Below are 26,167 nucleotides of genomic sequence, written 5' to 3'. Positions count from 1 at the left end.
GACAATTTCTGTTACAGTTCTGCAAGTACCAGACAATTACTACCGCTTTAACAAGATTATTTAACTGTGAAGGCAATGTAGCCAAATCCAGTTTTGTCCTTAGGACAGAGCTTTGCTAATGTCCTAGGGAATCACTCAAGAGCTTGTGTTAGTCATGGGTCTTCTTGATCTGCACACTATTATTCATTTGGTCACTGTTGGCCTCATTTTTTATTCCTCAATTGCTATGTCAACCCTTCTTTTACCTTCTCATGTGCATCAATGATATTTTACTTTTAATTTTTTAAGGTATCTGTTTAATCACCAATTATCACATTTAAAACATTAGTATATTTACCGCTCTAAATTCTCAATAAAAAGTATGCTTCTCATGTTCACATTCACTGATGTCAATGCACAGGTTAAATCCAGTGTTGGAAGAGCAATTATTTTTCCCAAGCAAAAAGGTTCAGATTTTCAATATTCACTTTGGAATGAATAAGCATTTTTTCACTTCAATAACTGGGCTAATTGCATCAATTCCTGAATAAGATACAAACTAAAAATGCACAATTGCAGAGCTAGTCCTTAAACATCCATAAGAAGATGTTGCCCAATGGAATGTATACAAGCCAATTAATATTGCCATCACGATAATGCAAGTGAAATATACACCATGGAAATGGCTGAGCAGACAACAAACAACCTTAAGATAAGTAATCATGAAACAGAATTTCAAAGGGCTAATCTCTACACAATCCCTTTGGAAACCTAGCTGTGGCACAGCAACTTGATTCCTTCCCAGTAGGTACCACATTAATGACACTAAGCAAGTTATGAATTTCCAGCCACTAAACGGATATCACTACGTCAATGACTCCAGTTCAGGAACATAAGTGGTAAGCTGATTTTTTTTTTAAATGATAATCCATACTTTGATGTGTGAGGAAGTGGCTGTGATTTCCTGGCTTTTGATAAATTATCACACTGTTATTCCATTGAGTTATCACAAGACTGGTGTTCCATTATGACACATTAACGTAATCTGTATTAATTGCATTCAGTGCCAGAAATCACCTGAATCAGACATTATCCTCCTGACAAGGGAGATTATTACTGTGTACAAAGCACTAATAATGCAAGAACAGGCTCCCTTGTGCAATTACCAACAATAAAATTATGCTCTAGCTCTCAGCATTTTATTTCTACATAAATTTTGTGGCATTCATCATAATTTTAAAAACAAGCTAGTTAAGGATGAGAGTTAAATGTAAAGGGACAAGATATCCAACTGCAGAATTTCATTTTACCAGTATGTGGTAAAATTATTCCTGAAGCACCGGCAATGCACTCAAGCTCAATTAATGTTGCTACCATGTTAATGAAATTGAAATTTGTACCATGGAGACAGCAGAGGCTCTGAATGCACTCACAGGCCCTAATCTTAAATAGCAGTACAGCAGATTTTCAAAGATTCTATCCACAACTACACCACTGTTGGGAAACCTAACAGTAATAAAGCAACATTATTCTTTTCCAGAAGTTGATGAGGTAGACCTCCTGTAAGTTATTTTTATAAGGCTCTGATGCCACCATCTTGGCTAGGTGGCCCATCTCCAAAGTACAAAGTCCCTTCAGTCACTGGAAACAGCCAGTAGCTCAAGGAAAAATCTGTTCCAAATCACTGAGGTAGTTCTCTTTCAAAACTATAACTTTGAGCTCTCATTAGTTTAAAAAAAAATCACATCCTTGTGTAGAGTGGGATAAGCCCCCAGAACTGCATCAAGTTGAGAAGCTGGAGACTAGCTGGACCAGAGCGTTCAGATTCCCTGTTGTAAAACGGAACAAATTATGCTGCTGCTACTATGTTCTAGCAACCAGACTGAAAAACCCAAATAATTTTAGGAGGACAGAATATCTTGGCTCATTAAAATGGATGTGCTTTATCTGACAAATAGCAAACTTAAATAGCTGGACTAGTTTGAAATAAGTGGCCTCTTTCTGAACATAAAACTAAATGGCAGTAATAGGAACCTGAATTTAAAAGAGTGGATTCCAATTTTCCTCTTGTAGTGTAATGCCACATATCATAGCAGCCTTCTGTAACATAACCAGAGGACAACTCACAATCTATAACTACAATCTATAACTCACATAGACAAATTTATTACTGCATTGTGACTAGGTGTTCAAATACAACAGACATCACAATGAAACTTGATCACAGCCTTATTCAATAACAATACCATGCTGAGTAGTTAATAAGCAAAGCAACTGACTCTTCCTTTCATCAGCTTAAAGAATATGAACATAGTAAATGTAAGGTCTTTGTTCTGTGGGTGATAAAACTGAACATAATAAAAGTTCACGTTCCACAAACTTAAAGCATTGCCTATTAATGGGAATGGAATGGTTGAATTAGTAATTTGGAAGCCTGGGCGCATAATCCAGAATCAGGGTTCAAACTCTGGAGTGCTACTTTATTATCACCCGATGTAAATTAATTACTGTTTACTGATTTTCTTTGTCAAGAATATACTTATCAATTTGATTTCAAATAAAAAATAATCTGGATTTCCCTTTCTTTTTAGAAGAGGCCATTATACCATGTAGATTGTTGAAAAATTTTCCTTGCTAAGATGGCACTGGTGGATCACGGCAATGTTCTGGGCTATGTACAATACTTCTAAATATACCCCTTATGAGTTACTCTCACTGCAATCTGCGGCATGTTATTTCCCTTTAAGAAATGTACTTTTGAAGCAACTTAATGAACTACAGATTTCAAGATCTTCTGAAGGACTCAGTGGACTTCACTCTCAAGCAAGGAGGCTTAAGCGGATGAAGATACATCGACTTGGCCAGAGCGAGGCAGGAAGGGGCAGGGACTCCATCAGCCTGAAACGCAGAAGAATGAGATCCCTTCTATCCCCTCTATGCTCGCTTTGAGTGTCAAAACATGGAAGATCCATCATGAACTCCCACAGTACCCAATGATCCTGTGATTTCAGTCTCTGAGGCTGACGTGCGAGCATCCGTCAGGAGGGTGAACTGATGAAAGCATCCGGCCCACACGGGGTACCTGGCCAAGTATTAAAGACTTGTGCTGTTCAACTGGCTGGAGTATTCACTCAACACACACAAAATGCTGGAGGAATTCAGAAGGCCAGGCAGCATCTATGGAAAAGAGTACAGACGACGATTCGGGCCAAAACCCTTCAGCAGGGCTGGAGAAAAAAAGCTGAGAAGTAGATTTAAAAGGTGGGGGGGGGGAGGGCAGAGAGAAACACAAGGTGATGGTGTAATGCGAAGGGGGGGGAGGAATAAGGTAAAGAGCTGGGCAGTTGATTAGTGAAAAAGATACAGGGCTGGAAAAGGGGGAGCCTGATAGAACAGGACAGAGGGCCACGAGAAAAAAAGAGGGGAGGAGCAGAGGGAGGTAATGTGCGGGCAAGGAGATAAGATGAGAGAGAGAAAAGCGGATGGGGAATGGTGAAGGAGAGGTGGGTGGGGAGCATTACCAGAAGTTCGAGAAATCGATGTTCATGCCACCAGGTTGGAGGCTACCCAGATGGAATATAAGGTGTTGTTCCACTAACCTAACTGTGGCCTCATCACAACAGTGGAGGAGGCCATGGATAGACATATCGGAATGGGAATGGGAAGTGGAATTAAAATGGTGGCCACTGGGAGATCCTGCTCTTTCTGCCGGATGGAGCATAGATGCTCCGCGAAGCAGTCTCCCAATTTACGTCGGGTTTCGCTGATATACAGGAGGCCACACTGAGTTCTCTGACTGAGTATTCACTGAGCTCTTCAGCAGTCACTTGCTTCAAGCAGGCTTCAATTATGCAGGTGTCTAAAGAGGAAGGTGGTTAACCTGCCTCAATGCCTATTGTTCAATAGCACTTACATCCACAGTGATGAAGTATTTTGAGAGGTTGGTGAAGAAACTTCTTAACTTCTGACTGAAAAGCAACTTGGATCTGCTCCAATTTGCCTACTGGAGCAACAGGGGCACAACAGATGGCATTTCATTTGCTCTTCACTCAACCCTGGAACACCAGCATTGCAAAGATGCATACATCAGGATGTTCCTCATCAATTGCAGTTTGGCATTCAATACTAACTGACCAAGTCAGTTCAGATTGGCAAAATCATCTTCTCCACAATCTTCATCAGTACATATGCACCACAATGCTGTGTCAGACCCCCGATCTATTCGCTTTACACTTGTGACTGTGTGGCTAAGCACAGCTCCAATGTCAGTCAAGTTTGCTGACATCACTGTGGTAGGCTGAATCAAAGGTGCTGACGAATCAGCATATAGCAGGGAGACGGAAAATCTGAGTCAATGTTGCCACAACAGCCACCTCTTACTAAATGTCAACAAGACCAAGGAACTGAATATTAACTTCAGGAGGAGGGAACCCGAGGTCCATGTGTCAGTCCTCGGAGGATTAAAAGGTGAAGAAGGTCAGCAACTTTAAATTCCTCAGTGTTATCATTTCAGGCGACTTGTCCTGGGCCCAGCACATAAGAGCAATTATGAAGAATGTATGGCAGCACACCTACTTTCTTCGGAGTTCGTGAAGATTCAGCATGACATCTAAAACTCTGACAAACCTCTAAAGCTGTGTGGTGGACAGTATATTGACTGGTTGCATCACAGCCTGGTAAGGAAATGCCAATGTCGTTGAAGGAAAATTCCTAAAAAAAGCACTGGATAAAGCCCAGTCCATCATGGGTAAAGTCTTCTCCACCACTGAGCACATCTACACGGAGCATTGTCGCAAGAAAGCAGCATCCATTATCAAGGACCTCCACCACTCAGGTTTTGCTTTTTTCTCACCATTAGGAAAGTAGTACAGGAGCCTCACCAATGACATCACCAGTTTCAGGAACAGTTATTACTTCTCAACCATCAGGCTCTTGAACCAAAGGGGATAACTTCACTCAACTTCACTTTAAATCACTGAAATGTTCCTACAACCTTTGGACTTCCTTTCTCATGTTCATTTCATATGTTTTCAACATTTATTGCTTACTTATTATACTTCTTCCTTTCTTTTTATATTTGCACACTGGTTGAATGCTCTGTTGGTGTGGTCTTTCATTGATTCTATTATGGTTATTATTCTATTATGAAATGATTGAGTATGCCTGCAAGAAAATGAATCTCAGGGTTGTATATGGTGGCATATATGTACTTTGGTAATAAATTTACTTTGAACTTTTGAACTAACTGCTAGTAGGGAGGGAAATCTACAGTCCCTACTCAGTATGGCCTATAAGTAACCCAGACCCACATCAATGTAGCTGAATCTTAATTGTCTTCTTAAAGGGCTTAGCAGTACATTAATCTGTATCAAAACCATCATGTAATACCCTACAATATGGTACCTGAACTCCGCCACGGGCGGTCATAAGTCTGGCTGCGATAGGTGGAGGGTTGAGCACAAGGCTTGCAATTCCATCCCATAAAAACCCAGAGCTACAGAAACACCAGCTGAAGCTCCAAAGACCTCATTCCTGGGAGAAGAAGCTTTGAAGATGGGCTACACCTGGGGACAATTGAGGACACTGGTGAGTTGTTTGTTGGAGGCCTATGCTCCAGTAGGGGTGAGAGGCTAACACACACAGCACCTTCACTAGAAGGAATGTACCAGTTCAAGGCAGGGATTCACCACCACCAAGTCAATTAAGAAAGTACAGCAAATTCTAGTGTGGTCAGTGATGCTTACATCCAATAAGTGAATAATACACAAAAATAAAGTCTTCCAAATTAACTTTCTTGTTCAGAAACTAAGCCCTTTGTAATTATAAACATATATCATAGGCTCTACTTGTAAACATGAATCAATAGTAATTAACAACGAAATAGTCAACAAGTAATTATAAATCTATACCAGAGGCAGGGCATTTTTCAGAAAACAATGGCATCTCTGAAAACAGAATCAAAATTATTAATGACAACATAGAAATAAGACTACTGTTTCTTCATTATTGTCTGATTGTGGTTTTATTAATATTTGGCCAATAATTATAAAAGTTCCTTGGGGGAGCCAGCTATGATGAGAAAGACTGATCTCATGATGAAAAAGAAAGTCCAATGCAATATAGAAAAATACACTCTGTATTTAATCAGGTTATTTCACCTACCAATACCTAAAGTTCAGCAGGAATATAAAGTTGTAACATTATTTTTGAGGGGTGGGAATCATTTATCTATCTCACTTCCCAACTGATTGTTTTAAACTGAATAACAGACATCTTTGTAATTGACTATTCTTTATATATAAATAAAACCTTAAGTTGCTGTTGAAAACTTGCTCTGAAAAAGCATTTTCCAATTTTTCCAGATTTTCTTTGATTCATGTTGTTACACTTGGAATCTCATGCTGCCAGAACTTTTTATTTGAGATTTCTTTGTATCTGTTAGGATTCTAAAAGCCTCTATGAAAACGAACTTAAAGCATTGGTTGAATTGCTATTACAAAATAAAGGAAGCTGGAAAGTCTCAGCAGGTCAAGTAGCATCTGAGGAGGCAAAAGGTTTTATTAGCTTTTTCAAGACCTTACAACAGGACTGAGAGGAAAAACTACCAATTTATAGCAGTATATGGGTGGGCAAGGTTATGCTGTAGGGTTATCAATGGGAATCATTTGGGAAGTGGAAGAGGGGGAGATGGAACCAGGTACAGCAAAGGGGTGGAGACAGTGACCAAAAGGATAAGAAAATTAGGTGGACAGATGAGTGTATGTCTGTGGAAAGACAATGCTAGGATTATGGGAAAACAGAGACACCTCTTTCTCCCTTATTAGGGGGAGAGAGCGAGCCTGCGGTATATCATATACTGGGTGAAACACCAAGTCTTTGTGGTAACTGCAAGTCTGTGTCTTTGCTATTGCTTTGCTCATTCTTGAGTGCTTGATGGCAGGTGCCAATGCTTTTTTTTGCCGGTGAAGTGGGGGGGGGGGGGAATTGTTGCTTGCTGCCATTTACGCGCGGAAGGGAGGAGAGCTGGGGGGGGCTGCTTTGCGGGTTCTAACATTTAACTGTCGTCCATTCTTTGGGGCACTCCTCTATTTTCATGGATGGTTGCGAAGAAAAAGCATTTCAGGATGTACATTGTATACATTTCTCTGACATTAAATTGGACCTTTGAATTACGCAAAATTGGAAAGTTCAATGCTCATACCACTGAGTTGTAAGGTATCCAAGCAGAATACAAAGTGATGTTTCCAATTTGCATTTGGCCTCACTGTAACAATGGAAAATGCCAAGTTCAGACAGACCAGTGTAGGAGTGGGACGGAGAGTTAAAATGGCATGCAACTAGAAGCTCGAGCTGCCTGTTGTCAACAGAGCAAACTGATCACCTGGTCTTTGCCTGATTTCACCATGTAGAGTTCACTGGAAAATGTTGACAAGGTAACCATTTTTTGGAGCACCTGCGCCCAGTCCACAACAGACCAAGCTTTTCGCTGCGTGCCATTGTCATTCCTAGTGCTGTCCCACACCGACTTGTCTGTCCTTGACTTTCTCTTTGGGGTGGCATAGAAGAGTAGTGGTTAGCACAATGCTTTACAGTACCAGTGGTCCAAGTTCAATTACCACCACTGCCTGTAAGCGTTTGTACATTCTTTCCAAGACGTGTGAGTTTTGCTCCAGTTTCCTCCCGCAGTCCAAAGATGTACCTGTTGGTAGGTTAATTGGTCATTGTAAATTGTCCCTTAGTGGGCTAGGATTAAATTGGGGGTTGTTGGGTGGCTCAGCTCAAAGGACTAGAAGGGCCTATTCTGCATAATATCTCAATACATAAATAAATGAATAAATAAACAAACAAATAAATAAATAATTTCTCCATTACTACAGAGAGGTCAAACACATATAACTCTTTCACTGGGCTTGCATGCAAACTTAGCTCGATAGCTATCTAGGCTAACAGCCATAGGACTCAGTGGTGAGAAGGCCACCTTTATAAACAATGTACTTCTAGGGTTGGTGTGATTTGGGATTCAACTAAAAAGATGGGATGTTCTAATTAACAGACCCCGATCTGAGTGAATGCTGTGTAAATACTGCCTATACACAATTATTGGCAAGAAATAACAGATCATATAGCCGATAAAATTATAAAGAAAGTATATTTGCCAATGTCAGCTTTATCAAACAGTTAAAAGGAAAAAGACCCATACAGTTAAACCAGCCCAATGTGCACATAACCATTGGAGCTCATACTGGAGAATTCAGTGGTGTGTCCCTTATTTACGCGCTGGACCAAAGGTCTGTGTGAAAGCACCTGCCACATTCCGAACTTCTCTGCAAGATCATCTGAGCAATCTCTCTCTCCCTCTCCCCTTCCCTGTCTCTCTCTCCCCCTCTGTCTCTCTCTCTCTCTCTCTCTCTGTCTCTCGTATTGGCCCTTCCTCCTTGGAGCCATTCATCTGCACAAAGCACTTCCTGCAACAGGGACTCTCCTGCCAACAGCATTCTGTGGCACCTTCCCTTCTGTCCCACTCTGCAGCTCCCACCTAGAGACCCCAAACTAGATTACTGTCCTTCAGAAAACTCTTCCCCACTGCTCTCTAGAACCTTCTCTCACATCCCACAATCCTGATTGGCTGACTCACGTTCCTAAACTGGACAACATGGGTCCGTATCTTAGCAGAAGCCAAAACACACTTTCCAGTATGGCACATTGCTTTTACAGAAAATCGCTAATATAAACTACCTCAGAGCGTAGCAGTAGAAATTTTAACCAAGGTACTAAACACAAATTGCAAGAACAACGTCTCATATTCCAGTATGAACAATGAATTTATCAACTTTAGGCTCCCACTCTCACCAAAAATATTTACCTGTGCACCATTTGCTTACCTTCCCCATCCCCTGCCCTCAGCTGGTTATCACCTCCTTCCCATCTGGTTACATCCATCAACCCCTATACTAACAGCCCTTCCCCTTGAAGATGCAACCTTTCCTCTTCCCTCAATCCTGATGCAGTGTTTCCACCCAAAACATTGACTTTGCTTCCTTTCCCTTTGTTCCACAGATGCTGCTCCACTTTCTCAGGCCTTCCAGTGTTGTTTTCTGTTCCTGATTCCACCGCCTGCATTCTTATTTGTCTTTATAATGTGGTTGAACTATATTGGCTTCCCAATCTAAGAAGTAATACTTAAAAATAAAGGAATCGAGTTTACCTTATTCCTCAGGTTGCTCTCTTTAGGAGCATACTTTTCTAATAATACAGCCCTTTTTCTTTCAAGTAGTGCCCTTTGTTCAGCCTATTCATTAATAATTACTTTTTTTTGTAATGTGGAGCCATGGAAAAACACAGATATGCAACCTGATCATCATATCAAAGACTTGTAAATCACATGTGTAACAAAGATTTTGTCTACTTTTAACGTTTCTGTTATTGCTACAGACAAATTGACATTTGAAATGCAACTTGCAGTGCTCTTCCTTCTTCCTGACTTTCACTGCACAAGGCACATCATGTCAAAATATTACATGGCTTGGGATTAACCTGACTGCATTCTGACTAACTTGAGACTGTTCAAGTTCAAGTTCAATTGTCATTCAACATTACACATGTAGCAGCTAAATGAAACATTGTTCCTCCAGGGCCAAGGTGCAAAAGATAGTACACACAGTCACATAAATAATATTAGGCCAAGTCGCTGAGTGGCATGGCCTGAAGTGATGTTGTCCTGGAGCCACACTTCTACAAGAACAAGCCCAGCCACAGGTGGATGCATTAGAGCTTTTCTTCCAGGGAGTGAACACTGGAGAGAGCAGCACTGACAAGAGAACTGGCCGGCAGGGGCCAGCCAGCAACCCAGCACAAATTCCAATGTATCCGTCGTGCTTGTTCTCTCTCACTCCACCTCTGGCACCTCCTCCCTGGGTGGTTGTAACAGGCAACGCCAGAGCATGAGGGGCAAGTCTGCACAACAACTAAGGCCAAGCAACCCGCTGTCAATCTCACCAATGAATCGTACTTGCATTATGTAGGATTATCAACGTCCAACAGGGTCTCGCATCACAAGGAAAATGTTTACGATACAGATTTGCACCATTTGTTGGAACTGGAAAGGCTGCTGCGACCAAGCACGCCGCCATCTTACTAGAAGTAATTTGCACGCATACTAAACTCAACAGGAAGAATAAAATTAAAATAAAATTGAATATTGAAGTTAATATTACAGACATTTTTACAATATGTAAATCTGTAATTCCTTTCTTTGTTTAGGTAATTCAAAGATTGTCACACAAGGATGACTTGGCTTGCAATAAAGCAATACATAAGTTAAATTACTTGGCATTTACAAGCATTTTTGCATGATCTGGTTTACAGATCTGCAATTTCAGCAGATAAATAACAGCCAGTCAAGCTGCAGTTAACACTAATTCAATAAATATGCCTTGATTCCATTGAATGCTGTACCCAGAACTACTGAACCTTAACATACCTGCACTCCTTTTCTGTATCACAATAGACACCCTGAGTCAAATATGGTTCACTGCATTTGAAGTACTGAGATAGTTCTGAGACTTGTTCAGGTGCAATGTACATGAAAGACTCTTTAATTTTTAATACCTTATTACAAACATGACCTGAGGATTAATTGTCAGTTATACTTTTACATGAACTTACCCTTTTGATTGCCCATTGGCACGGTTTTCAGAGAACCTGATTTCCAATAGATCCTGCACACCAACCGAATGGACAGCATCTGCCACATCCTGATCAGTTGTCCACTGAATGAAATAAAACAAAGGGTTAGAAGGACACTAATGAAGAATAACAAAAGGATAAGAATTTTTAGTATTTTCTCAATCATTTCAAAAGCCTGTCTAATCCCATTATACATCACAGTGATGAATCACTGTTTATTAATTAAAGCAACACACATCAAAGTTGCTGGTGAACACAGCAGGCCAGGCAGCATCTCTAGGAAGAGCTACAGTTGACATTTCAGGCCGAGACCCTTCATCAGGACTGGGAAGAGGTACAGTCGACGCTTCAGGCCGACACCCTTTGAAGGTCTCAGCCTGAAGCGTCGACTGTACCTCTTCCCAGTCCTGATGAAGGGTCTCGGCCTGAAATGTCAACTGTACCTCTTCCTAGAGATGCTGCCTGGCCTGCTGCGTTCACCAGCAACTTTGATGTGTGTTGCTTGAATTTCCAGCATCTGCAGAATTCCTGTTGTTTGCGTTATTAATTAAATGTTATTTACAACCTCTATATCAAAGTTATACGGTAGATACCAGCTTGGATCCAAGCTATGTCCAACTATGTGAAACTCATGAACATGCCTTGTAATAATTACTTCACTTTCCTCTTCGAACACATGTTGTTGCCTGATTTGCTGAGTATTCCTTTTCCCGGTTTTCATTCATTCCATTCTATTTGCATCTCTTCCAGACAGATCAAATGAGATAAATAAACCTTCTCCTCTCTCTCTCTCTCTCTCTCTCTCTCAGCAGTGCTGCCACCACTTGCAACCCAGCCTCTTTTATCTCCACCCCATAGCTTTGTTCTCCACGGATTCCCCTTCTCTGCACCTTAAAGCATCTTTGATTTCATTTAGTTCTGCTGGAGCATTATTGTTGTGAAATATTAACTCCGTTTCTCTCACTCACTGGTGTTGCCCAACCTGCTCAGTATTTCCAGTATGTTTCCGTTTTATTACTGAAAGGCAGGCTGCAAGAACTCTGTGCTCTGTTTAATCTCATTTATTAAGTTCTTTTTTTCCAAACATCAATTTGTAATGACCAGAAATAACTCCATGATTTATGTCAGAACAAATGCTACGTGCAAACTCAGTCACAAATAACAATTAAAGATGCATTTTTTTTGACAAGGCAGATCAAGATCCTATACCCCTGTGCACATCTTGAATAAAAGTACCATTTAGTTCAGAGACACTAATATTCTTTATAAGTAACAATTTTGCAAATGCAAAATTGCAAATCACTTTTTCCTCTGGCTGGCCTGTCACGTATTAGTCAGCAAAAGCAGGAAAGGAGCTAGAAGTCAGACACTGGTACAAGATGTCATTGCTGACCCCTTGTATGAGGCTTTGTTAGTGGTCTTAGCAATCTTCATTTTCAAAAAGGACTGATGTACAAAGTGCCAACGAGTCAACACTCCATATCCAGATCAGTATCACCCAGCTTAATTTATCTGTAACTCCACAAATTCAAAAAAGAAAATAGCAAGTTCCTTTCTGTAACCTGTGATTTTCTACATCACTTCAGAATTTTAAAAAATGGACATTAATATCATTTTTGTACAAATTAAAATCTATCTGAAATGAGGCAAGTTCAGCTGGCATTTGAAACTGTGTTATCAGACTAATCATTAATTCTCATCCCACATTTCCTCCCATGATCAATAAATCCTACATCGTAAGAATCAAACAATGTAATAACATCTCTTCCATGATGCATTAAGCTCTGTGCACAAACAGTGTGTGATTTTTCTTTGAAAGCTATCAATTAAACAAAACTGGCTTTAAACAATTCTCACTTTTAAAACGCTGGTTAGATTTTACCTGGTTTCCACCAGGGCTGTCAATCACTGTTAACTTGAGTGATTTCAAAGAGGGATGGAAGACATGAGAAAATGGGATTTAAAGAGCAGGAGGTGGTGGGGGAGAAACGGGGAGTGGAAGAGCAGCTGCACTAAGAGACATAAAAAGGTACCTTCAAGTCTACAATTCTGGTAAATGGGATGAACATATGTATGATTAGCATGGATGTAGTGGGCTGAAGGGCCTGTTTCACCAGGTATGATCTAAACTGACTCCTCAGATTGGTAGAAATAATACATTCAGTTAAATGTATTATAAATTATATGCATATTCTAGTAAATCCCATTAAAAAGTGCTAGAATTATAGGTTTATGATTTCAGTTGCCACCATCCTGAAGTTAGAGAGCTGTGGAAGATTGTGAATTGAGTATCTGGAATGTTCTTACCCATTTCCCCTAGTGCAGATGAAACTCATCAGACCATCTCCATTTTGCCTGCCTGATCATTCAAAAACACAGATAAGTGGATAAAAGGCAAAGCTCCCATGCACTATTTGTTGCCATTTTGTTTGTATTTCTGCTCTGAACACCATTCATGTACCCCCATTTATAAAGCTTTTCTTGTTTTTTTTCTTCAGTTTCTGCATAAATTTCACATTATTTGAAGATTTACCTTGAATATACTATTGTTATAGATGATGCCAATTCCAATGCTTGCTGCCACCTCTGTTTCACTATATGTTTAATGCCTTATAAAGTTGTGCAAATGTCTAAGTACCCATCTTGGGAACATAGAGTACCTGTATATGTTTAAACGCAAACAACAGGAATTCTGCAGATGCTGGAAACCCTGGGTCTCGGCCTGAAACATCGACTGCACCTCTTCCTAGAGATGCTGCCTGGCCTGCTGCGTTCACCAGCAACTTTTATGTGTGTTACCTGTATATGTTTGATGCCTTATAAAGCTGTGCAAAGTCTGACTCTCCTCTCTGGGAACTAAAAATGCTTTAGCACAATTCTGCAGGTCATAGAAATTCCTTAGTGTTCCTTGTCAGTTATTAATTCTTCAAACAAATGATGATATTGTCATGTACCTCATTGCTACTTATATTTAAATTGGCTGCATAATTTCCTAACATTACAACTTTTCAAAAGGCAATTATTTGCCAAAAAGAGTTTGGGATTTTAAGATTATGAAATGTACTTTTTAAATTTATGTCCTTTTGTATCACAACATCAAGGACAAGGAAATTTTTAACGACTCTTTGCAATTGATTCAGGGCGCACATACCCAGTAATACATTCACCAATCTTAAACACTTACACAATACTATAGAGCAGAGGTAGTGTAGACCAGTAGTTCCTAAACTTTTTTGGATTACCAATTCCATGGCTCCCTGACCACATCCCCAGTGCCCACCTCTCACTTTCTAGCCATCACATAAAAACTATAAAGGATTTTGATTTACAATGACAGTGAAAGAAAAGAGGAACTGTAAATTGAAAGCAGTGACAAGTCATTGCAAACATTATTCAAATCTATTTAAAACTACAAATAAAATTATTTCTTTATTTAATTACAGTAATAACAATTTTCAGCAACAATTTTAGAGCATACATTAGTCCAACCATTCGCTACTTCATTGCTTTTTCACCTTTCAATGAGATGCAAGGGCTTGCTGGAGTGATATCAGCTTCTCAACATCAGGCTGAATGTCACTCAGGAGTCTCAGATCCCACTGTTGAGTAATTTGTAGCCTGTTTCATTGCTTTGAAAGAAGTTGGGTGACTGAACTGAAACCGCGCTCTGCTAAATATGATGTTGGAAAGGCAATAAAGAACATCTTGACATTTTTCCACAGTGCAGAATGACAGTCAGTGATTTTTTTTCTGTAACCAAAAGTCTTGATATGACTTTTTCAATCTCTGCTTCATCTGAGTCATTTTGTAGTGAGATCATTTCTTCCTCCATCGTTCCTGTTAATTCCTCATTACAAGTGTTCAGGAATAGATTTATTACCCACTCTGAAATTTGGACTGAGAGAAGATCCTGAAATCTCTCTGACGTGTCTTTATGCAGCTCACCCAGGTTGGCACAGTACACTTGAAGATCATCATCTGTTATTCTTTCTTCCTCTTCCAAATCAGAGAGACTCAGAAATGGGAAAAGGTCAGGATGGCCAATGTTGCACATAAATAGAGTAACTTGGACAGAAACATGGAGATGGTTGATTTGATTTTGTTAAGATGCACATCATTTCCTTGCAATTGAAGATTGATTTCATTAAACTTTGCAAATAATTCAAAACGCGCATAAAAACCTCTCAAGCAGTTTCATTTTGACAGCCACCTGACTTCTGTGTGTCTGAACTGTTTTTCCTTCCCAATATTAATGTCTAGAAACAGTTAAGAATTAAAAGCACGGGACTTTATTTTATTTAACAGCATGATAACAATACTTAATGATCTGAGCAGCTGATCACTTAGGTTTTCTGCAACAATTTCTTTTCTGTGAATTACACAGCTTTTTTCAATAAAGTAATAACCCCTCAATGGTTATCTGTTGCATAAGCAAGACTATTAGTGAGCATAACAACCTTCTCTTTGGAAAATTGCCCAACCTGAAATATTGAGTCCCCTTTCTTATCTTTTTCTAGTCCCCTTGCAAATAACAATTCTTGAACCATGCTTTCATCTTTTATGAAACGAATATAACCAAGAAGCAAAAATTCATTGCCTGGTAATGTTGATTCATTCAACTGCAGAGCAATTTCTGTTGTTCTAAGTATGTTGCAAAATGTGTCTTCCACATTCTCAGACACTTCATCTATTCGTCTTTGTCACTGAGCAGAATTGCTTTAATTATTTGGTCTAGTAACTTATCTCCCTTACTGCTGGCAGTGTCAGTTCTTCTCCAATCGTATGGGGCATTTCAGATTTAGCAATGAAATGTTGCATGAAGCAAACAAACCATTACTGTTTTGCTGTGAAGAGCTGGTAAATGTATTTTGAAGTTTTTTTTGTTTCTGAAAATAAGCCAAGTTATCAGAGTTATCATAGCGTATTCTCTTCAAATGTCATGGAGCCTGGACAGTTTCATTGTCTCATTTGAAAAAAAAACTTCCAAAAATCACATTGGCTGTTGTTTGTTACTTAATGCTGGTATAAATCCACATTTCAGATACTCCACACCATACTGTCTACACTTCTTTTTTTGTTTGGTCTGCTTCTGCCATTTTTGCTATGGATTAACAAGCATGGTCAATTGCCTATTGTTTAAATCCAACCTTAAGCACTGTGATCAATAAAGGAGAAAGTTATGACATCATCATAGCTCTGCTTGAAGGTAAGGGCAGCAATATCTCAAGAAGGTCAGATTCTGAACTTTACCTCATTGAACACCATTCACTAAATTGCAAGAATTACATCACTGCGTGATTAGTATATGGGAATCATAGTAGCTAACACTGTACTACAGTAGTGAATGGCACTAAATAAGCGAGTCGATCCTGGAAATAACACAAATCCTCCAGTCCACATTTCTCATGATATGCCAAATACAGAAGTGTCACATTGCTTTTGAACAACTATAACACGCTTCAAGCAAAGTCTAAGAGAATGAAGGGTTAGCAAGCAATGAGGTGATTACATGATCATTGCAATCAATCATAAGGCACTGAGGATCAAATGTTTAGAATAAGTAATTAATTTCTTAAACTAAGCCAGTTATCCCTCAGCTGCCCCCCTATCTACTGAGCACCCTCGCACCTTTACCTTTTATCGCCCCCTCAGAAATTCCCACTGACCACAGGCAGGGGGGATACTGCCTGTTTTGGGAACCTCTGGTCTAGAGTAAGTTGTGTTTTATAATAGACAGGTATCACATCAGGTAAGCTTTGTTTACTTTGGTGAACTTGACAGCATGACACTACTGATCTTTCTGACTGGCAGTCCTCAGTTGGTTAAAATTGCTCAAAATGTCTCATTCACCATGAATCTCAACACTGGCACTTTCCAGAGCAACGCACACAAAATGCTGGATGAGTTCAAGGCATTAGGCAGCATCTAAGGAAATGAATAAACATTTGATGTTTCAAGCCGAGACCCATCATCAGGATTGGAAAGGAAGGGGGGAAGATGCTGGGTTAAGAGTGTGAGGGGACGAAAAGAAGTACAAGCTAGAAGGTGATAGGTGAAGCCAGTTGGGTGGACGAAGGGAGGGATGACACAAGAAGCTGGGAAGTGATAGGGCTGGAGAAGAAGGAATCTGATAAAAGAGGAGAGTGGACCACAGCAGAAAGGGAAGGAGGAGGGCCACTGGGGGAGGTGATAGGCGGGTGAGAAGAGGTAAGGGGGGGACCAGAGTGGGGATTGTAGAAGAGGAAAGGGGGTTAGAGGAAAAAAATACTGCAAATTGGAGAAAATAATGTCCGTGCATCAGGTTGGAGGCTACCTGGACGACATTTGAGGTAGCGTTCCTCCAACCTGAGAGTGGCCTCATCGTGGCAGAAATGGAGGCCACGGACCAACATGTTGGAATGGGAAGGGGACTGGGGATTGAAATTAAAATAGAGATGTGCTCAAACCCCTATTCTACTCCTTGTATACCCATGACTATGCGGACAGGTATAGCATCAATTTGATCTTTTAAGTTCGTCAGTAGTATCCTTCATATAGACCAGATGAACAATGATGAGATAGGTAAATAAAGAGATTCCAAACCTTGTGTCTTGGTGTCAGAACAGCCTAGCTCATAATAACGTGCTAGTCACTGTCTTAGGAAATGGAGGGATTCTGGGAGTGTATACAATCCTGTCTTCATCAATAGAGCTGCTCCAGTGATGGATGACAACCTGGGTGACCATTTCACCAGCAATCTCACTTTGTCCCTCCTCACTGATGTGATGATCAAGAAAGAGCATCAGCAGTTTTACTTCCTTTGGTATCATAGAAAATACAGCTTATCCACTAGGACCCTCTCAAACTTCTATAGATGCACAATAGAAAGTATACTGGCGTGTTGTATTTCAGCTTGGTAAGGCAAATGCTCAGCTCTGGACGGATGGAACTGAATGGTAAATGCTGCCCAGTCTGTCACAGGCTCGTCACTTCTATCCAGTCCATCTTCAATGGTTCTTTGCTTCAGGAAAGCTAATAATATTGTCAAGGATGCCCCTACCATCCTGGCCAGTCCCCTATTTCTCTTGTACCTTCTGGGAGAAAATAGAAAGCATGCAAGTCCAAACGTTCAGCTGCTTCCTCACTGTCATCAGACTCCCAAAACAATCACCTGTTTAATATCCCCTTCCCAGTGGCGTTGCCACATTCTTGGAGTCGTAATCCTATCCTTCGCAGTTATTCTGTTATTGTCATTTTAACATTTCTTTTTGCACTACTTCAAATTGCATTACAATCTTTGCACCATTCTGCTGTTTTGCACTCACTGTATTTGTTATTATCATATTAAGTTTAGTCAGTGAGCTTCATGAGACCAAGGAAATTTATTACACACTGGTGTTCATGATAAAACACTATCCTGAATCTGAAGCATTGTCACATGAACATAATCAACATTCAGGTAAGCACAACCTTGAGAAAGGCTGCCAAAGTTAACATAAAGCTAACTAGCTTGGGCTTCTCACTTCATCATAACAAATCTCTTCGATCTCTGCCAATTACAAATTTTACTCAGAGGGTACAACAGAATGACAGTAAAAGTGGTACTATTGAAAATGGAGAAATTCAATTATCCTCCTTAGGTGAAGCTAAATTCTAAGATGCTATTGGAACACATTCAATACTCTACAGCAGTAAACTATCTCTTTTTACAGTTAACTATTGGCTAAACTCTGATAGGATATGTGCTTGGAGGCATAGGATGTGGGCAAGATCCCAAATGGGTACTTTGCATCAGTATTCACCAAGTAGGATAGAGAGACCAGTGTGACATTTGCAGATAACTAAAAGACAAGGCATTTTAAGATAACCGAAAAGTGGTGCTGTTGGGACCCCTGAAGAACATTATGGTGGATAAATCCCCAAGGCCTCGTGGGATATAGCCCAGGGAAGATGAAATTGCTGGGATCTTGACCAAGATCTTTACATCCTCTCTAGCCATAAAGGTCATTGAGGACTGGTGAGTAGCTAATATTGTTAATTTATTCAAAGAAAACATTGATTTTATTAAGGCATTTGTCAAGGTCCCTCATAGTGGGCTCATCCAGATAATTAGTTCTATGGCAGGCATGGTGATGAAACAGTTTTAATTCAGAATTGGCATGCCTACGAAAGACAAAGGGCAGTGGTCAATGGGCGCTGATCAATGTCCGTGGTGCTCTACAAGAATCTGCACTGGGACCTCTGCTGTTTGATAAATAGAAATGACCTGGAGGGAAATGTGGATGGGTGGGTTAATAAGTTTGCAGATGGCGGTATAGTGTAGGACACTGCCAAATAATATAACAGGATATAGATCAATTACAGCTATGGACAGAGAAATGGCAGAGAGTTTAATGCAGACAAGTATGAGATGTTGCACGTCAGGAAACCAAATGTAAAAGGGAAGTACACAGTTAATGGCAGGATCCTTGTCAGCACTGATGTATAGAGGGATATTGGAATCCAGATCCATTGTTCTCCAAAAATAGCTGCACAGGTTGACAGAGTGGTTACAGCAGCATATAGCATGCTTGCCTTTAATAGTTGAAGAAGTCTGTTCAAGAATTAGGAAATTAAATTACAGCTTTATAAAACTCCCATTAGGACACATCTCGAGTACTGCATTCAGTTCTAGTTGCCCCATTATGGGAAGGATGTGAACACTTTGGAGAAAGTGCAGAAGATGCTTACCAGGGTACTGCCTGGATTAGAGACACGTTGGAAAAACTAGTGTTGTTTTCTCTGGAATAGCAAAGTCTGAGGGGAGGCGTGATAGAAATTTATAAAATAATGAGATGCATTGATAGACAGGCAATATCCTTTACCTGAGGGTTGAAATGTTTAATACAGGAGAGCATGTGTTTAAAGTGAGAGGGAGAATATTCAAAAGATAAGGATGGGGTAAGTTTTTTTTAAGAACAGTGATGGATGCATAGAATGTGCTGTAAGGGGCGGAGGTGGAAGCAGAAGCACATATGATGGAGGTAATTAAGAAGTTCTTAGATAAACACATGAATATATAGAGAATGGAAAAATATAGACCATATGGAGTTAAAAGGTGTCGATTAATGAGGCATCATTAGCATAGTTAATGTGGCACAACATCTCAGACTGAACAGCCTGTTCCTGGGCTGTACTGTTCAAAATTCAATGTTCTTAATCAAACTGTGATCTGATACAGAGTCAAAGTATTGATATCCCAGATCTTAAACTTTCCTCAGAAAACATAGTTCAATTTGAAAAGTTTAAGAAAAATTCAGGGAAGGTGTAACCACATTTTCAAGTAGAAAGTGAGTAGGGGCAGTATAAATTACATTACTATGCATATCATTGACCTGAATAGCTTTCCAGTTGTAGCTTATTTCATATGACCTCACCCAAAGCCAAGATACCTGACAGACAATTTCAACCTGCCACTCAAGTAACCCAAGGACAGAGGAATCTCTTTAATTACCATGATGGACTTAGAGACTAGGGTTTTCTTTGTACTCTTTGAAAGCATCAAAAATGATTTTGAGAAATGATTAAGGGTTTAGGTACAGTCCATCTGGATTTGTACGAAACAAGTAGTTAGATAGCACCAGAGGACATTTATAAAATGATACAACAGATTAGATATTGGGAATATTACCTTTGAAAGAAGTTGCCAGCTGATGCAGTATGGGGGTTTATTGTGATTGATTGGAAGATACGAGTAAAATGCAAATAAAAATAAGGGTGAATATATTATTTTGCACCATGTTGACAAAGGGCAGCTCAGTGGACCCATTGGCCATTTTTGTTTACTTTTTTTACTTGTTTCCATTTTTGCTGGAAAATAAATTCCTGATAAGGAGAATTATTTAACTTTTCAAATAAACAATAGGGGTGTAGCAGTTAGCATAAATGCTTTTACAGCACTGGTGACCTGGGTTCAATTCCATCGTTGTTTGTGTGGGTTTGTACGTTCTCTCCATGACCACATAGGCTTCCTCTGGGTGCTACAATCTCCTCCCATATTCCAAAAGACTTGTGAGTTAGTATGTTAATTTGTCACATTTTTATCTCGGGGCGGGGGGGGCGCGGGCTAGTTGGGCCAGAAAGACCTGTTACTGTGCTGTTGTCTCTCTAAATAAATTAAAATAATTCTGTGTAATGTAAGCACAAGCCAACAACTTCACCCTCCTTGTTAGCATGAATTAGATTCTTTGCTTTCAGAGGTAACGGGCAGGATGACAGATAACAAATTAGTGGGAATCATTTGACAAAATAGGATTAAGTGCACTTGAACAGCAGGAACAACCGAGATCATTAATGTTCAAGCAGTTGCCTAAAGCATGAAAAGCAGAAAAACTGAGCTGATCTAGGCAAATTAGGGATAACACCAGAAAAATAGTTACTCCATTCAGAAACCTTTCAGTCTGCCAAAATGCAGCTGTCATCCTTTAAATATATAGCAATGTACATTAAAATAACACCAGGTTCGGATTCACTCACCCACGTGAGGTTTCCCACATAGACGGCTTGCCGTTTGCCTCCATATGTGTAAACTATAGTTGGCCTGGTAGTGTTTTCTGTTTTCTTTGGCTCGCCAGGTGTCCGTGGTAATATCTCTTCATAACTTTGATCTTCATGGTTATTACTATCGGCCGCTGCTATTACATCGTCATAAAGGTCAACTTGATCATTTGCAACATAATCAGTCTCCTGAAAGAAAAACCACACATTTTATTCAGGATAGTGCAATTAAGTGGAATAAACAATATTTATAATGCATTGTCCAATCATATAAAGTAGGAGACATACATTCCTTCGTGCACCAGAAGTATTGCTGTCTTATATAATTATACTCTCCTCCCAGGTACGTCTTTCTTTAAAAGGAGAAGCCACATTTAAGATGTGTAACAAAGAATGGTACATCTAAATGGAGTTCTCTTCACTGATTCAAATGCATCTTGTACCATTATATTGTTCGATGTGCACCTACTCACATTAAACCAGCAAGGGATATTTACTATTTGGAGAAGGAAGTGCATAACAAAAATTGCAACTTTTTCCAAAAAACATACATACCAAAATTAAGAATACAAGAGCAAGTTAACTTACAGAAATTGGGAAACCTTCTATTCATTTTGACTTCCAAAGTTACTGAAATACGAGAATTTTATATTCTGCAGCTGGGATGCATACAGGAATGAAAGTCACTGAAATTAGGCATGATGTGTGTAAAGGATATAGTAAGGAATGTAGGACGAGCCAATTAGGAAATAGGAGACACATGCTGAGACGCAAGAAAGGAAAGACAAAAATAAGTGACGTGAGATTTATTATATTAAAGAAAAAATAATGTTCTCAAATTTGATATGTGGAATGGAATGTAATTTGTGATTATTTACAGATTGAATTGCATAATTCCAGAAATCTAACCTAGATTAGTTGGATAGGGCTATTTCTTGGTATCTGGCAAGTGCAAGACTTTGAAAAGTGAGATAAGAAGAGTTCAGGGCCAGCACGGTCTTGTTGGAGTAACAGACAAGATTACCATAGAAACTACAGCACAGAAACAGGCCTTTTGGCCCTTCTTGGCTGTGCTGAACCATTTTCTGCCTAGTCCCACTGACCTGCACACGGACCATATCCCTCCATACACCTCCCATCCATGTATCTGTCCAATTTATTTTTAAATGTTAAAAAAGAACCCGCGTTTACCACCTCGTCTGGCAGCTCATTCCATACTCCCACCACTCTCTGTGTGAAGAAGCCCTCCCCTAATGTTCCCTTTAAACTTTTCCCCCCTCACCCTTAACCCATGTCCTCTGGTTTTTTTCTCCCCTTGCCTCAGTGGAAAAAGCCTGCTTGCATTCACTCTATCTATACCCATCATAATTTTATATACCTCTATCAAATCTCCCCTCATTCTTCTATGCTCCAGGGAATAAAGTCTTAACCTATTCAACCTTTCTCTGTAACTGAGTTTCTCAAGTCCCGGCAACATCCTTGTAAACCTTCTCTGCACTCTTTCAACCTTATTTATATCCTTCCTGTAATTTGGTGACCAAAACTGAACACAATACTCCAGATTCGGTCTCACCAATGCCTTATACAACCTCATCATAACATTCCAGCTCTTATACTCAATACTTCGATTAATAAAGGCCAATGTACCAAAAGCTCTCTTCACGACCCTATCCACCTGTGACGCCACTTTTAGGGAATTTTGTATCTGTATTCCCAGATCCCTCTGTTCCACTGCACTCCTCAGTGCCTTACCATTAACCCTGTATGTTCTACCTTGGTTTGTCCTTCCAACGTGCAATACCTCACACTTGTCTGTATTAAACTCCATCTGCCATTTTTCAGCCCATTTTTCCAGCTGGTCCAAGTCCCTCTGCAGGCTCTGAAAACCTTCCTCACTGTCCACTACACCTCCAATCTTTGTATCATCAGCAAATTTGCTGATCCAATTTACCACATTATCATCCAGATCATTGATATAGATGGCAAATAACAATGGACCCAGCACTGATCCCTGTGGCACACCACTAGTCACAGGTCTCCACTCTGAGAAGCAATTCTCTACTACCACTCTTTGGCTTCTTCCATTCAGCCAATGTCTAATCCAATTTACCACCTCTCCATGTATACCTAGCGACTGAATTTTCCTAACTAACCTCCCATGCGGGACCTTGTCAAAGGCCTTACTGAAGTCCATGTAGACAATATCTACTGCCTTCCCTTCATCCACTTTCCTGGCAACCTCCTTGAAAAACTCCAATGGATTGGTCAAACATGACCTACCACGCACAAAGCCATGTTGACTGTCCCTAATAACGGCCAGTTGACAAAGGATATTAAGGGTCTGATCAAAAAAAAGGAGAGATAAGCTAGATATAAGCAGTTGAGATCAAGCAGGTGCCTTAAAGAGTATAACAGATGCATGAGTACACTTCAGGAGAAATTTTGGAGGGCCAAAAAAAAGTCATAAGTTGTCCCTGACTAATAAGACAAAGAAGAATCTAGTAAGATGTTCTACAAGTATGTTCAGAATAAAAGGGAATCTAGGGAGAGAATATGTCTCCTTGATTAGTATGGCCATCTATGAAATAGGCAAAGTCTGAAATAAACACTCCTTTTCTGTATTTACCATGGAGAAGGATGCAGGAGCTTGAGTTAAGGGGAAGAAAGAGGAGGTATTGAAATACATTAAGGTGGAGAAATCTCTGGGGCTTAGCCAGGTATATTCTAAGATATTATGAGAAACAAGAGAGGGAAACTTGGCAGAGATTTTTGCATCTTTGGTAGCAACACAAGGCACTGGAAAACTGGAGGAGAGCTTTTGCTGGGCCTTTAAGAAATGCAGCAGGAAAAAAGTCAGTGAATTACAAACCATTAAATCTTGTATCAGTGGTGGGAAAGGTATCAGAAAGGAGTCTGAGAGACAGAATTCATTTCCCTTCAGAAAGACAGGAATTGATTTACAATAGCGCGACTTTGTGCATAGGACATCATGTTTCACAATCTGATTTATTTAAAAAGGCGACTAAGTGGATTAACAGGTGCAGAGCCGTAGACATTGTCTATATTGACTTTTAACAAGGCCTTTGACAATGGTCTTTAATACTAGGCTAATCCTGAAGGCTAGAAAGATGGGATCCAGATTGAGGTAGCAAATTGGATACAAAATTGGCTTGGTTGGAAAGAAGCAGAGGATGATAATGGAGCAATGTTGTTCAGACTGGAGGCCTGTGACTAGTGGTGTGCGGGAAAGGATCAGCACTGGGTCCTCTGTTGTTCCTTCATTAATGATTTAGTGAAAATGCAAGTGATGTGATTTATGCAGGGAGGCAGAGGAAGGGAGGGAGCCGAAGAAGAAACAGGAGACTGGGAGGTGCTGAGTGTATGGCATAGCCCTGAGAGCAAAAGGAAGCAGGGAGGGGATAAGTGAGATGAGGGTGGCAAGGTTAATGCTAAAAGGACGATTAGTGATGGAAACACGAAAGGAAATGTTGGTGGAAGATCAAGAGGGATAAGAATCAGAACAGTGTTGACCATTAAGCCAAAACATTGCTTATGCTAAGAATTGATGGGTTTGGAGAATTAGCTTGGGGGTATTTGGGAGGGGTGGGATGCAGACCATGTGAGGGGGCAATTAGTTAGGTCAAGCATGCAAAATAGAATTTCTAAAGAATATGAGAAGATGCAAGGTGGAAATTGTAGTGAGACCAGCAATACAAGCAATAAGACAAGATACAGGCAAACACCAGAGGAGAGAAATTATGATTGACAGATTGGCAGAGATTTCAGCAAAGTGTTAATAAGGAGATAAGGACATTTATTTTCAGTCAGAGGATGAAGGTGTAAGACGACACTGGTGAAGTACAGCAACGACTTGCTGAAATTACTAATTACTTTATTAATCACACTTTTTCTGGAAAATTATCTCTGCAATCAATAGCCTGCAACTTTCAGAGTTGAGCTTTTGAACCACCTGATTGACCTGGCATTATAGCAGTATGAACTGAAGTCTCGAATGTGCAGGATGGTCGTGGTGTGGCGTGTATAGGCCGAATCGAGGAACAGGTCCCAGGCTAATGTTTGCACATTGGAGCCAATTCGGAACGACAGAACCGAGGCAAGCAAGAGTTGATGTGGCAGGGCCCAGGCCTGAGAGCGAAGAACAAGCCAGCGTTTTACTGATTTAAGCATTGGGCCAGATTGGGAAGGTCCTGTGCAGGTCAAATCGAGCTGATGGGTTCTGGGCCCAAGAGTGAGGAACAACTCACTGTTTGGCCAATTTAAGTGCCAGATCAGATTGAAAATGTCAGGGTGTCAGGGAAAGGAACAGGCCAGTGTTCCGCTCTCTGCTCACAAGGATTACTCCACTCTGCACTGAACTGAGGCTCTGGCCTGCAAGCAACGGGCTCCTGGACTGGCTGTGAACTCACTTTCATGAACTTCAATTCTGAATGTTATTTGCACAACTTAGGTTTTTTCCTGCACATTGGGTATTTGACGGTCTTGTTTTTAAAAATGGGTTCGACTTAGCTTCCTTGTTTTGTGGCTGCCTGTAGGAGGACAAATCTCAAGGTTCTATGTAGTATTCATACTTTGATAATAAATATACTTTGAACTTTGGATCGTTGTGATTTGTAACTCACTGAAAGAATGGTAGAAGGATATTTAAAACCTGTCTGGATGTGAGTTTTTGTTTACAGCCATGAACTTCAGAGTGAAATTTATTATCAGAGTACATATATATCACCACATATAACTCTGAGTTTTTTTTTTAACCTGTGAGCATACTCAGCAAATCTATAGAATGGTAACTGTAAACAGGATCAATGAAAGAGCAAGGTCACAGAAGGCAACTGTGCAAATGCAAATATAAATAAATAACAATAAATACCAAGAGCATGAAATAACAAGATAAAGAGTCCTTAAATTGAGATCGTTGGTTATGGGAACGTCTCAATAGATGAGTGTAGTTATCCTTTTTTGTTCAATG

At 40.1% G+C, this 26,167-nt stretch overlaps 1 protein-coding gene across 2 annotated transcripts in view; it reads right to left on the bottom strand.

Annotated features, from left to right (window-relative positions):
- LOC140205131 (cleavage and polyadenylation specificity factor subunit 6-like) overlaps positions 1-26,167 on the bottom strand; it is a 79,201-nt gene that overhangs the window by 39,810 nt on the left and 13,224 nt on the right. For both annotated transcript variants that reach the window (XM_072272357.1, XM_072272358.1), the window contains exons 2-3: positions 21,160-21,369; positions 10,645-10,748 (exon numbers count right to left, since the gene is read on the bottom strand). In XM_072272357.1, coding sequence (XP_072128458.1) covers positions 10,645-10,748; positions 21,160-21,369 — 314 coding nt within the window. The remainder of the gene's footprint in view (positions 1-10,644; positions 10,749-21,159; positions 21,370-26,167) is intronic.

This window comes from Mobula birostris, chromosome 11 (genome assembly GCF_030028105.1).
Source record: "Mobula birostris isolate sMobBir1 chromosome 11, sMobBir1.hap1, whole genome shotgun sequence".
Classification (NCBI taxonomy): domain Eukaryota; kingdom Metazoa; phylum Chordata; class Chondrichthyes; order Myliobatiformes; family Myliobatidae; genus Mobula; species Mobula birostris.
Note: the sequence above shows the minus strand (reverse complement) of the source record. Positions and strands in the feature narration are given on the sequence as shown.